The sequence below is a fragment of the Ornithodoros turicata genome, chromosome 1 (genome assembly GCF_037126465.1).
Source record: "Ornithodoros turicata isolate Travis chromosome 1, ASM3712646v1, whole genome shotgun sequence".
In the NCBI taxonomy this organism is placed as follows: domain Eukaryota; kingdom Metazoa; phylum Arthropoda; class Arachnida; order Ixodida; family Argasidae; genus Ornithodoros; species Ornithodoros turicata.
Window position 1 is genome coordinate 28,645,907 of NC_088201.1, and position 13,189 is coordinate 28,659,095.

General features: G+C 44.8%; 2 protein-coding genes across 2 annotated transcripts; both read right to left on the reverse strand.

Moving 5' to 3' along the window:
* Nucleotides 1-31: 31 nt before the first annotated feature.
* Nucleotides 32-5,525, reverse strand: LOC135377792 (proteasome subunit beta type-5-like). The gene is made up of 7 exons (XM_064610465.1): nucleotides 5,294-5,525; nucleotides 5,056-5,203; nucleotides 4,877-4,988; nucleotides 3,347-3,446; nucleotides 2,048-2,077; nucleotides 1,726-1,930; nucleotides 32-187 (listed from the first exon to the last, which is right to left on the reverse strand). Exons 1-7 carry the CDS (start codon nucleotides 5,438-5,440, stop codon nucleotides 96-98), a joined length of 834 nt encoding a protein of 277 aa, XP_064466535.1. The 5' UTR covers nucleotides 5,441-5,525; the 3' UTR covers nucleotides 32-95.
* A 4,945-nt stretch (nucleotides 5,526-10,470) lies between these two features.
* On the reverse strand, nucleotides 10,471-12,267 carry LOC135381654 (uncharacterized protein K02A2.6-like). The gene has a single exon (XM_064612562.1). It carries the CDS (start codon nucleotides 12,265-12,267, stop codon nucleotides 10,471-10,473), a length of 1,797 nt encoding a protein of 598 aa, XP_064468632.1.
* Nucleotides 12,268-13,189: the final 922 nt, after the last annotated feature.

The window sequence follows — 13,189 nt, forward strand, 5'->3', positions numbered from 1 at the left end:
TTTGAGTGCTGCCTCAGAGAGATGCTGAACATGATGTCTCCAAACACTTTATTGTTCATGTCAGCAAACAAATGTTCAGTACATAAAGACCAATCTCACTGCAATTTTTCTTTCTCAAATTTCTCATGGAGGTCCTTGCAGTCATCATCAGAGATGTGTTTCCAGCCATCTTCGGTTACATGGTACACTGAAGAGAAGAGCAAAGAATCAATAATGAGCACATAGGCCTCAAAACAATTCTATGAGATGGTCCCATAATTTTTAGTGGTTTATCTACATGAGTGTCTCGCAAATATTTGAACAGACAACACTTGTAATTTGAACCACAGTGGCTTAGACAAGAGGCTTGGTTAAAGAAGCAAACTTATGTTCTGCACATGGCATTTGCCTTAGAATCGTCAGAAGGCACAGTATTACAAGGAGAAAGACAGTGTAATCTTAGAGTAAACCCACCAAGGTCACGCAACTGTTAAATCAGTCGGTTAACTGCAGCCGCTAAATAGAGGTTCAGGTTTATTATTGCCTCGTGCTTTCAAGTAAGTCGGCTTTGTGTATACATGCAGCACAGTGTCACCCCCGAATATTTTCATTTCTCCCTACATCACCGACACTTCGCTGATTAAGACACCAGGCACTACAAAACCTGTCTAGGCCATACAAGGCCTGATCACTACTCGAACATGATGTGATCCTTAGGAGTCTCCTCAATCACAACAGCAGTTTCAGCCACCCGCCTTCAGTGGCACAAGCAGCCGCATGCAGCCATAGGCTTTCAGTCTTTGAAATTTGTGGCATTTGGCTGAAGAAGACCGCCAAGAATGCCAGCAAGACACTGAAACAAGTGCATCATGCAAACCTCTCGCCCCCTGCTCCGAAAGGGGAAGCGAAGAGAGCGACAAATATCACCTGATACTGCCGTAGACAGAAGGATGGACAGACAGACACATGCTCTTTTAGGATTAACTTCTTATCTGTAGAATGCGCTGTATCAAAACATGGCACAGTCTGACAAAATGTGCAAAGTGAGCGTGGGCAGCATGCATGGCAGAAGGCAGCAATGGCATGTTAATCCAAAGGTAGCCTTGCCTAGGATCAGCATCAATTCCTGGGCATCCTCACGGCTGGATTCAGGCTGTCCATTTCATTTCCTTCCTGTCCTCGACTAGCCAGGCAGAAAGGACCTGATAATCTCCTGATGTTCAATTTGCGACCAGCTTAGACATTTCGTGTGTTAACTACGACATCACCTCACTGTCTGAGCAGCATGCTGACCTTGCGAGGCCACACCTCACTTTATGCTCATGTAGACTTCCGAATTAAACGAAGTTGGAAAACAACCTGCCATTAAAAATTTCACCAATCCATCTCTGTGCAACTAAACTACAGATTCCCAGTTTTACTGTTGTTAACATAGCATTATGAGAAGTCCACTGGAACATCCATAATATGCTCCTACTAAATACAGTTTCTTACTTTATGAGCTTGGACAAATCTCCCATGATAGCAATACATTACATTTATCTAGACAATACAATCTCAAAACAGGAATCGATTGTGCTTGCCCTTCACTGAACACTTTTCAAATAGAACCGATATTCTTGCAGTGTCTTAAAAATGGGTATCATCTGCCAGCTATTAGAGCAGTAAAGCTCCACGCAATGCTACATTGATGCACACTTTGCAAAGTATGTTACACATCTGAAACAAAACAAAGCACATGTATACCTCGAACAATGCCTCCACTGGAAGAATCACGGAAAGTGGCATGATAAATAGCCCTGCGTGCTAAATCATACGCTTGATCCTCAGCCATGTCATAGCTGTATCCGCTGTCCAATACACCGTACGCAAAAGTGGAGCCTGATCCAGCAGAGAACATGTTTCCTGAGAGTCGATTGCCCTCGTTGTCCACATAGTAAAGACCAGGACCCTGATTGTATTGAAATATGTATCAATGCCTTCAAGCTACGTTTGCAAAAGCACAATAGATTGATGTCGAAAGTTTTTAGTAACGGTCAGTAGGAGCCAGCAAAAATGTCACACTTACACGTTTGTCCCACCCTGTGATCATGACACCCTGAAAACATTACAGAACTGGTATTAGATTAGGAATTACACTAATTCTCCATAAGAACCAACTGCTCATGCCATGCAAGCAATCTTTACTGCCCAAGAGGAACCCATTGTAAACATCTGGTATAAGAATACTATACATAATGATTCAGCTGCACTGCCGTTCAAAAATCACCAGAGATTTCGCAGTTCCCTATTCTGATGCAATTATAGCACTTCTTTTTGTACAGAGACCCACAGTGTATCACTGGCATTTTCAAAATCGGCAAATGAGATTCAACTAAGCATTATGCTGTAGGAAAGAGTACAATACTTCAAGGATATGAATGTGCAGCATGCTACACCAATATTTTGGCACAACAATTGTTGTTGATGTGGCACAGTGCCATGCATTTTTCAAAAATCGGGTTTTATTTCAGGAGCTGCAAAATGGGTAAAATCGGGCTATATGGGTATATATCGGGTGGAAAACAAATAAAGTGTGCATCTCACATTTCAGACAAACAGTGGGATGACTAGTGGCTGTGCTGATTGCGCAGTGCTTAGTGTTCTCCTGTATTGGTGGCTGACTTTGCAAATTCACTTTTGGAGATTTTCGGGTTTTACCCTAAGTGGCTATGATGCACATCGATGGATAAATACAGGGCTTACTAGGTTTAACTCTAAAACACATGGTCTTATCACAATAAAACATTAACTGTTACTGTAGCTTTGCTCTACCAATTTGTTAGTTACACTCTTTTTCCAATGTCACACCACATGTTGCTTTGTTCTCCTGCAAAGTCACCAATTACATAGGCGTCGTAACAAAGTAATCAGGTTTAGCCTGAAATTCGAGGCATAAATTCAAAGAAGATGCAGGTTAACCCTTGAGACCTCAAACTCTAAATACAGGAAGACAAGAAAAAAAAGAAAAACTATGGTTATGCACGACCTACTCTATGTATGTCCATTTATGTACGCTCATGTTTGCCTCCACTGTACAGCAGTTCACAGTAAGCCAGCTACGCATGTGTTACACGTCCCTTAAGCAGATGCGTGTTCATCAGACACATGGCTGTTAACATTTCAAGCAACTTTGTTGTATCAGCTTCTGTCTCCAACTGATTCACAGCATGTATGTTACCAGGAATTGAACAGGATAATTATTTGTATGGACCACGTATAAGTACATCCACAAGAACCGATCATGGTCTAAAAGTATGGAAAAAGTGCAATTCATGAGTGGAAGAATCCAAACAAAAATTAAATCAGTATCTATGTATTTACTTACCAATGACAGACCCATTCCTTTGTAGTTGTACAGAATGTTAGCTAGCAACTTGGATGCAGCAGCAACAGAAATCCTCTCTCGGTTCCTCAGTTCATATATTCTAAATGAGGACATTGCAAATAAAAAGTGAGACATCACACATATTATATGCAGAGTGTCATACACGTAGCAGCAGTTTACTGAGTAAGGGTAATGAATTGAGCTGGTTGGTACATATTAAAAGCGTTAAAATACCCCAGTTTTCTGGATTGTATAAAGAAATTTCTAGAATAGGAAAAACAGGTTAGACAACGGGGGAGTGTCCCGGGACATCTGTCACCAACAAAGTACATGCATAAAAACAGGTCCAATAAAGAAATCTTTCACTTGGTTGAAGTTCAGTGCTTGTGTTGAGTCTTCTTTCTCGTCCTTGCCTTTTTAAATGTTTTTACCCAGCACTAGGGTATTTTAACACTTTTAAGCAGTATACTAACACATTGTTGCTCTTAAGGCTGATTCACACTGCTGCATTTACGCTTGTGTGTTATGTCCGCTGACAGCGAATCATTACAACGGAACATTCTTGGGGTCGGAACGAAGGTACACATGAGACGCTGTATGCAGCCGTAAATGCAGTAACGTGAATCAGCCTTTATATCAGTTCAATGCCCCTTTAACATATTCCGCAATGATGTGCCCTGCCTTGAACAGAAACGGCTCAATTTCACAGAGCACAAGGACAGTAAGGTCACTTTATGTGCTAATGGTATTTACAGATTGTTCCTGAAGCTGCTTTTTGTAGGACATTATCAACCTGCAATGTTGAAGTTTCAGGCATTCTTTTAACCTTCATGACACAACTCAATCATGCCCTTGTTTCTTGCACATGCTGGCCTTAGAAGGTATCACATACTTTAGAAAACCAATGACAATTGAGGTCCATGTATTCAAACATTAGAAGCAGAGTCATTACATTGGTTAATGTGGCACATTTCCTTGAGTTTGAGGGAGACCGTCTCTTTTCCCTCAAACTCCCACGTTGCCTGCATTCTACTTTTATGTTCAACATCATAATATGTGCATCATGCAAATACCCAACAGTACGACTATGTCCTTTAAGATCAGAAATGACGGAAATCAATCAGGCCGAGGCTGTCGCACAAACACAAAACCGCCAACGTCTAAGAACATAAAAGACCGATATAAGGAAGTGGTTAAAAAAAGCCGGACAGGAGTGGGAAAGTTACCTACACTTACTTGTAAGATTTCTAAAAACTCTGTACCACTCCAGATAATCTGCCTCACAGCACTAGCGGATGCAAAGGCCATGATGTTGCATATCATGTTATACTTAGAGCCTCTTGGTTTGTAGGCTGTTGAAGCATCTACTGGGTGCATTTACCAAAGTAATGCGGTGTGAACTAGGTTCCACTTAAAAACGTAAGGGACACTACGTTTTTCCTGAGCAGTAACACACCATTCGGCAGAGGCAATTCACTGTAGACATTGTCTAGTGTTTCGTGCAGCCATTAATCTAAAATCATCGTTTACCTGCATCTTTCTGCAAGGACTCTCTCCCAGTAGACACAATCAGCTGCACCACCAGCCATGGTTCCCAAGAGGTAGTTGTTTATCTCGATAATTTTCTTTATAGTCTGAGAACCTGTGTGCAAAATGCAAGGAACAATACTATGTGCCATGTTCCGCTCAAACATGCTCTTGATACCTACCAATGTAGCTACCAGCGGTAGCTCGCGAGTCAGCGGCTATGACCACACCATGCTTGAATATAAAGCCGAGTGTTGTCGTGCCTTTGTCAAAACGAATCTTGATTCCCTTCACACCGTCATCTTCGAAAGACTTTAGGGTCTGACTCGGCTAAAGAAAAGTAAGGCAATATTCTATATGACGTTGTGCTGTCGTGAGAACAAGACAAAACGGGAGAGGATGATGAAGCAGTTTTCTCACGTCAGGGAACGGCGGCATGGCCAACTGAGAGTGGTGGCGAAAGTTCGTGCTGATCACATCTTTAAAGTTTACCAAATCGTCTTGATCTAGGTCAGCTTTGCCAAACCCAGCATGAATATTTACTTTTAAAACACTTTCCAGAGCCATCGCGCCTAAAGCAACCAGAGCACAAGCACAAATCAACACGCAAACGAACGAATATGTGCTATGTGGCTATGGCTGGTTATGGCTGCGTAGCCATAGGCCATAGCCCTATGGCTCTGTCTTTTGCTCTTTTGCGGCACACTAGCGTCAGCGGAATTGAGCAGAGCTGCTTGGCTGCTTCCGTCTGGAGCACGCGACGCCGTGGGCATATTTTTCGGCGGCGGCGTAGAGCACGTTGAAGGCTCGGCGGCGGCGTCAGCGGCGTCACGCCGATGCTGTCATATCGGCGGGAGCCCCAACGGGGACGCACGAATACCTCAGAGCGGGGGTATTTTCTCCATCATAGTCAACGCGACGGTGGCAGTATTTACTGTACCTTGCACCAAACAAGTGCGTCAGCACTGGATAGTATTATGAAAGAAAACCGAACACACAAAGGAACATTAGGAAAAGTAAAGCACTTCAAGAAGGTCGTCGCCCAAGAACTTCGACTGGGCGCGTTAAGTGCGCGTTAAGCGCTGGAGAAAACAACATAGCTAGATAATCAGAACGACGAGCCATGCCTTTAATGGCAACTACACGTAACAGTTATAGCGAGTGCTGATCGAATGTTCACAGGACGGCGACGCGTGAAAGCTCTGTCCATTGATCCAGTGGCTCTTTTTCGGAAGCCATATAAATATGCGAACGTTAGCAAGGCGCACCCACCACGTCATTGAACAGTATTTTTGCAGAGGCCGTAGTTATCATGAATAAATACTGTAAAATCATTTAATTTCGCAGCCCTAAATTTTCGCGAATCGAGTAGGGATATATTCGCAACAACTAAATTTCGCGCACTCCACGAGTTCCTCGAATTTTCTCGATTCGCAAAATTCGCGAAAGTTAAGGTCTCGCGAAATTAAAGGGTTTTACAGTATAAACTTGTCCAGAACGAGTGGGTTGAGTCTGCCATGCTTCGCGCGCATTATAAAGCCCCGCAATTCGAATATTATTGCGAAGTTGGCGTCATTCAAAACGCGTGACACTATTTATCAAGCTAGGCATAATTTGAGGGATTTAAAGATTGCTGTGTCCGAAGACTTTAGTACCGATACCAGACTTGCTCGGAAGAAGTTAATCGAATATGGCAAATCGTGCAATGCCCCTTTTAAGCTGAAATACAATAAGTTGTATACCAATATGAAATGTTTTTGTTATGACCCGGTCAGTGACACCATTTCTGAAATTCATACGTACATTCAGAATGGTTCAAGTGTGCTTGAGAGGTCCAATATCTCAACTGCGCGAAGTACAGAAAGCCATGCTTCAACCCAGGCAACAGAGCCTTCTACCTCCAGTTCACGTCAGCTTCGATCGAGTCGATAGGAAATCCCCAGGGGCACTGAAAGGTGTCACGGCACGCGCCTATCTATTGTATATACAAACATTAGAAGCTTAATAAACAAACGTGATGAACTCAGCTCATTCATCGACACCACTGAGGCCGACGTAGTTGTCCTTACTGAAACATGGCTCTCAACCAAAATATCAAATTGTGAGCTGTTTAATTGTGAGAAAGTGTTTGCGGTGTATAGAGCCGACAGAGGATTAAGGGTTGGTGGCGGAGTACTGATCGCTGTATCAGAGTCTTTATTATCTGCTGTTGTTAATGTCCCTACCACGCTGCAGATGCTTTGGGTCTCAGTTGGTTCACATCATAACAAAATCATTGTCGGCGTGTGTTATCGTCCACCATCGTCTGATAATAACTTTGTTGACAATCTACATGACGCACTAAATATTGTCACGACGCGATTTCCGTCTGTACCAGTGTTTCTTCTTGGTGATTTCAATTATCCAGGTATCTTATGGAATGTTGAGCCACCTGGCGTCCCATCATCCAGTGATGCTTGCGCTTTTGTTCGCCTGTGTGATGATTTCCATTTTAACCAAATTGTTGTGAACCCGACTCGCGTTACTGCTACCACTTTGAACATTCTTGATTTAGTCCTTACCACAACTCCTGACCTCGCATCACCTGTAGTACATTCCGATGGTTTAAGTGATCACTCATTACTGCATTTCTTTGTACAAACTCACTTACATACCCATAGTACACGCACGAAACTCATTCGCAACTATAAGAAAGCCAATCTCGCAGCTATCAATGATGAACTGTGTAACTTCCTTGATTGCTTCATAGATGGCTTTGATGATCGCTCGGTTGAGTCGAACTGGTTGATGTTCAAGACGAAATTAACGCAACTTATGGATAAGCACATTCCTGTAAGCGTCATCCGCATACGAAATGAATCACCATGGTACAACCGCACTTTAAAACGACTAAAAAACAAGAAGAAGCGGCTTTATCGTCAAGCCAGAAGAACGTCATCTCCCCAGAAGTGGGAGCAATATACCGCTTCTCTGAACGCTTATAGTGCTGCTCTTAAAAATGCGAAGTCCAATTTTTTTTCAAATCAGTTACCCTCCATGCTAGCCGAATCTCCCAGGAAGTTTTGGAACACGGTAAACCCTAAGAATAAGTTGCAGATTTCCTTGCTTGATTCAGCTGGCAACCTACAGTCTGACCAGAGGTGCGCAGGCATTTTGAACATGGCTTTTTCTAACTCCTTCAGCTCAGTTTGTAACATACAATGCCCTCCACTCAGTATGCGAAACATACCGCCCATGGACCCCATCATTGTCGATGACGTGGGAATTGGCAAGATCATCGATTCATTACCATTGTCATCCAGTGCGGGCAGTGATTTGATTACTCCAAAACTTCTGAAAAGCACTATTGTCTACTCATCAATTTTTCTCTCTAAAATATTTCAACAATCATTGCTTGAAGGACAAGTTCCCATTGACTGGAAGTTGGGTAAGATCATCCCAATACACAAATCAGGCGATAAACAATCCCCCAATAATTACAGACCTATTTCATTAACATCCGTGCCGTGTAAAGTACTTGAGCATATCATCTACTCTCATTTAGTGCGTCACCTAGAAGAGAATGCTTTTTTCAGCGATTCCGAACACGGGTTTCGCAAATCATTTTCCTGTGAGACGCAACTTGCTTGTTTTACTCACGATCTCCACATAGCGTTAGATCGGTCCTCAGTTATAGATTGTATTTTCCTTGATTTTAAACGCGCCTTCGACAAGGTTTCGCACCAGTTACTGCTTCATAAGCTCAACCCCTCAATATTAATCCCCAGGTTCTGGAGTGGATTCGGTCTTTCTTGAGCGATCGGTTCCAATATGTAACGGCTAACAATTACGATTCCAATCTAATCCCAGTCCGTTCTGGTGTTCCCCAGGGTTCGGTGTTGGGCCCACTTCTTTTTCTCATATACATTAACGATTTACCCAACAGCCTTCGTTCAAACATAAAACTGTTCGCTGATGACTGCGTGCTATATCGTGAAATTACGAAGAGTGACGACGCCAGCATTCTCCAATCTGATTTAGACCACGTCCTTGATTGGTGTAACACATGGCGTATGGAGCTCAATATTAATAAATGCAAACACCTTAGAGTTCGCCGCAAAACCTCAAACTATTCAGAGTACAGCATCAACAACACCATACTTGAACACGTTTCATCATATAAATATCTAGGCGTTCATATCACATCGGACTTATCTTGGCGCACGCATATTGAACACATTATCAGTAGTGCCAATCGCAATCTGGGTTACATCAAACGTAATTTTTATCTAGTACCTCTTCATCTAAAGTTAACACTGTACAAAACACTCATTAGACCAAAACTCGAATATGGGGCAGCTATCTGGGACCCTTATCAAGAATCGCTCGTTCACGCCATTGAAGCTGTTCAGAATCGATCAGCACGTTTCATTCTCGGCAATTACAATCGCACCGCTAGTGTATCATCAATGAAAAGTAGCCTCCATATCCCACCTCTGTCTGTGCGCCGTAAATTGAGTCGCCTGAACCTCTTTCATAAAATCTATCACCACAACCCTTCGTTGAAGGAATCGCTCATTCTCCCACCTCATTACATATCGCGTAGCGTCGATAATAGCCAGAAAGTGGGTATTCATCGCTGTGCAACTACAACGTTTTCTGAGTCCTTCATACCTAGAACATCGCTTCAGTGGAACCAACTGCCATCATCATTAACATCAATAACTGACATTACACTCTTCGAGAAATCAGTAGCAATTCATTACTCTGCCAGTGATTAGTTTTGCTAGGCCACCTTGTCTGCGTGTTTTCTTTTTCTTTTTCTTTTTTTGCATTTTTATGTTATGATTGAAATTGCCTTGTATGTGCCTGTCGTTTCTTTTTTAGTTTCTTGTCCCACTCCCCTCTGTAAAGCTTATGCCCTGAGGGTACCAAAATAAATTCCGCGATTGAAAACCCCCTCTCTGACTGTGTGCTTTTCGCCGGCACACACAAAATGCACTATTTGCTACGCACTTTTCGAGCGCAGAAAGAGCGACGGGCAATCCACGTGAGAGGACCAAGTGCTTTGGAGCGATCGAGCTGATTGGTGTAGGCGCTAATCTGTTGGTCAGATAGACCGCTTTCCAACCCAGATACGGCGAAAGTCGCGTCATTTCTGCGCTCGGAAATGGCGTACTTCTTGTTTCGGCTCATTTGCATAGCGACATTCAGCGTCGGATATTTCAACACATGTGCGCGTTTAAGAATTTCTTAAACATGGAATGGCTTTCAACGATGAGTATCTTCCGTTCTGCTATCCCGTTTTTACGCGAAATCCCTTAATTAAAGAATTAATGAATTTGAGGTTGAAGTGTATCCGAGTGGGTTACAGCAACATAACACATTTAATACTGATCAATAAGGCTACATGTCGAGTACGAGCGAGTGACTCCGATGCTCGAAGGAAACCGACTGCCAAGCGAGGTGAGAGTCCATCCCGACAGCGGAGTTGCACTCTGACCCGATGTTATGGGCGCCCCGAATGTGGGCCTCTCCGTGTGGAATGTACCATTGGGATGGGTGCCGAGACTATCGTCTTTTAAACCGCATGTCTGGCACACAGCACTCCTCCCCCTTTAGTATGTCACCGGTTGTCCGTAGCGTAGTGGTGACCTCCTGCATCGTCCTGATCTTCTAGGTGGACGAACTGGAGTCAGGAGGCTTGGGTTGTGAAGTTCCACGTCAGACATCCAGGTGTCATCTTCTGTGGCGATCCGCGACGCAGGTCGTCGGCGCAGTTGGTAGGCGTGATGCGTCATGTCTCCGACCGCCGTTTTCACAACAGCCATCCGGGATCCTTTTTGGTTCTGTACCACTCCCGGAATCCATTTTTGTCCTCGCCCGTAATTTCGAGCGAACACGTGCGTCCCTGGCCGAAGCACACCTGTTTCCGAACTTGATTCTTTGTCTGGGCTTGGTCGTGCCCGGTCAGGTTTTGAGATAGCTTCTTTGTGCAGTTCTTGGACGCTGATGAGGTCCAATCTTGACCTGATGTTGTACCCAAGTAGCATTTCCGAGGGCGATTTACCGGACACAGTGTTTGGTGATCGACGGTATGAATGCAACCAGCGGTCCACATTTGTGCGCAAATCCCCAGTCTTCATTTTCTTCAACGCATCCTTCACCGTGCGTACCGCCCTCTCTGCTAGTCCGTTTGACTGCGGGTGGTATGGGGCTGTACGAATATGTCGTATCCGATTAGCTTTCACAAAATCCTGGAATGCTTTTCCTGTGAATGGCGTGCCATTGTCTGACACTACGCAGTGTGGAATTCCAAAACGTGCGAATACACTGCGAAGTTCCTTCACCGTTTGCTCAGACGAAGCATTCTTAACCGTAATTGCTTCAATCCAACGTGAGAAGCTGTCCACTACGATGAGTAGCATCATTTCATCGATTGGCCCGGCATAATCAATATGCACGCGTGACCATCTTATAGTTGTCGATGGCCAGGACAGAGGTTCTTTTGCTGGTGGCATTGGCTGTGCCTGTTGACATTCCAAACAGTGCCGTGCCGTGCTTTCGATGTCGCCATCTATTCCGGGCCACCAGAATAGTGATCTTGCTACTGCTTTCATTGTTGCCATTCCAGAGTGTGTAGAGTGGAGTTCCAGTAGCATCGCATGGCGTGCTTTTGCTGGGATGATTATCCTCCTTCCCCACATTATCAGACCGTGGTCCGTCGAGAGCTCATCTCTTCGAGACCAATACGGTTGCAATGCCTTGTCTTGCAGCTGATGTGGCCATCCCCGCTGTATGGCATCCCTGAGTGCTGACAAGGTAGCATCTTGACTTGTCAAGTCGGCTAGCTGCTTTGCTGACAGTGGCCCCTCCTCCAAGATTTGGATAGAACATACTGCTTCTGAATTTGCGAGTCCGTCCTCAGTTTGTTCAACATCACAGACTTCGTTCAGCGTAACCTTGAAATCGCTGCATATTCTTACTGTGCCATCTTTCTTCATGACGGGCACGATAGGTGTCGCCCATTCGGAATGGGTCACCGGTGTGAGCACTCCCGCTTCGCACAGCCGATCAAGTTCCGCAGACACTTTGTCGCGCATTACATACGGAAGAGATCTTGCTTTGCAGAACTTGGGCGTTATGCCTTGCTTCAAATGTAGATGAGCAGGTGGACCTACCATGAGACCGATGCGTGGCTCAAACAAGGATTTGAATTCCTGCTTCAGATTGGTCACCTTGCCTTCGCTGTTAACAGCATTCACGTTGACGGTAAGCAGATCCAGCGCTGCAATTACATCACGACCACATAGGCTTGGGCCCTCACGGTCAACGACGTAAAGCGAAGCTGTTGCCGTCCGGTGTCCGTAAGTGACTTCCATTTTCAGAACGCCTAGCACTGGTAGCTGACCCATGTAGCATGATAACTTGCGTTGGCATGGCAATAACGTTGGCCAGGAGGCTTGATGTTTCCTGTACGTGCTAGCAGTTATCAACGTAACAGACGAACCTGTGTCAACTTCCATGTCGACCGGGATGCCCATCCAACTAGTGGTGATTATCCACGGACGCGGCGTTGCCTGGGTATCGACACTATGGATTCCATGCAGGCTAAGGCTTGCCTCTGAGGTCGCCCCTTCTGTTGAAATAGCATTCGTCCGACCATGTGCTTGTGGTCTTGGTTGTTGTGAGTCTGACAAGCACATCTTTGCAAGGTGTCCCTTCTTTTTACAGCGGTGGCACTCAGTAGTCTTAAATGGGCATGCTGGTGCTCCGTGATCGCTTCTTCCGCAACGTATGCACTTAAATTTCTTTGAAGTGTATCCGAGTGGGTTACGAATTCGCAGAACTCAGATAGTTTTCTCAATTCAGCGATAAATGTAGATACAGTTTCGTTCTCGTGCTGGACACGAGAGTTGAAACGGAAACGTTCCACAATTTCAGACGGCTTCGGGGCGAAGTGACTGCTGAGTGTTGCTACTAGTTCCACGAAGGTCTTTGTGCTCGGCTTGGCCGGGGCCAGGAGACTCCGAAGTAGCCCGTAGGTTTTCGGTCCCACAACCGAGAGAAAAATACCGGTGCGCTGATTCCCGTCTGTAATCTTGTTTCCGACGAAGTACTGTTCTAACCTTTCAACGTAGTGGCTCCATGGTTCCACGTCTGCGTCGAAGGCTGGGGCGGTTCCGAAAGTAGCCATCTTGCTTCCTCGCTCCGGAGAACAAAGGGAAATGCAGTGTCGTCGGATGAGATGTTTTCAGACGTGCGGTGACTGACGTGTCGTCGTGTACTGCCGCTGCGTCACCAGTATCCCATCCTCGTCGCCAGTTGAACCGTATC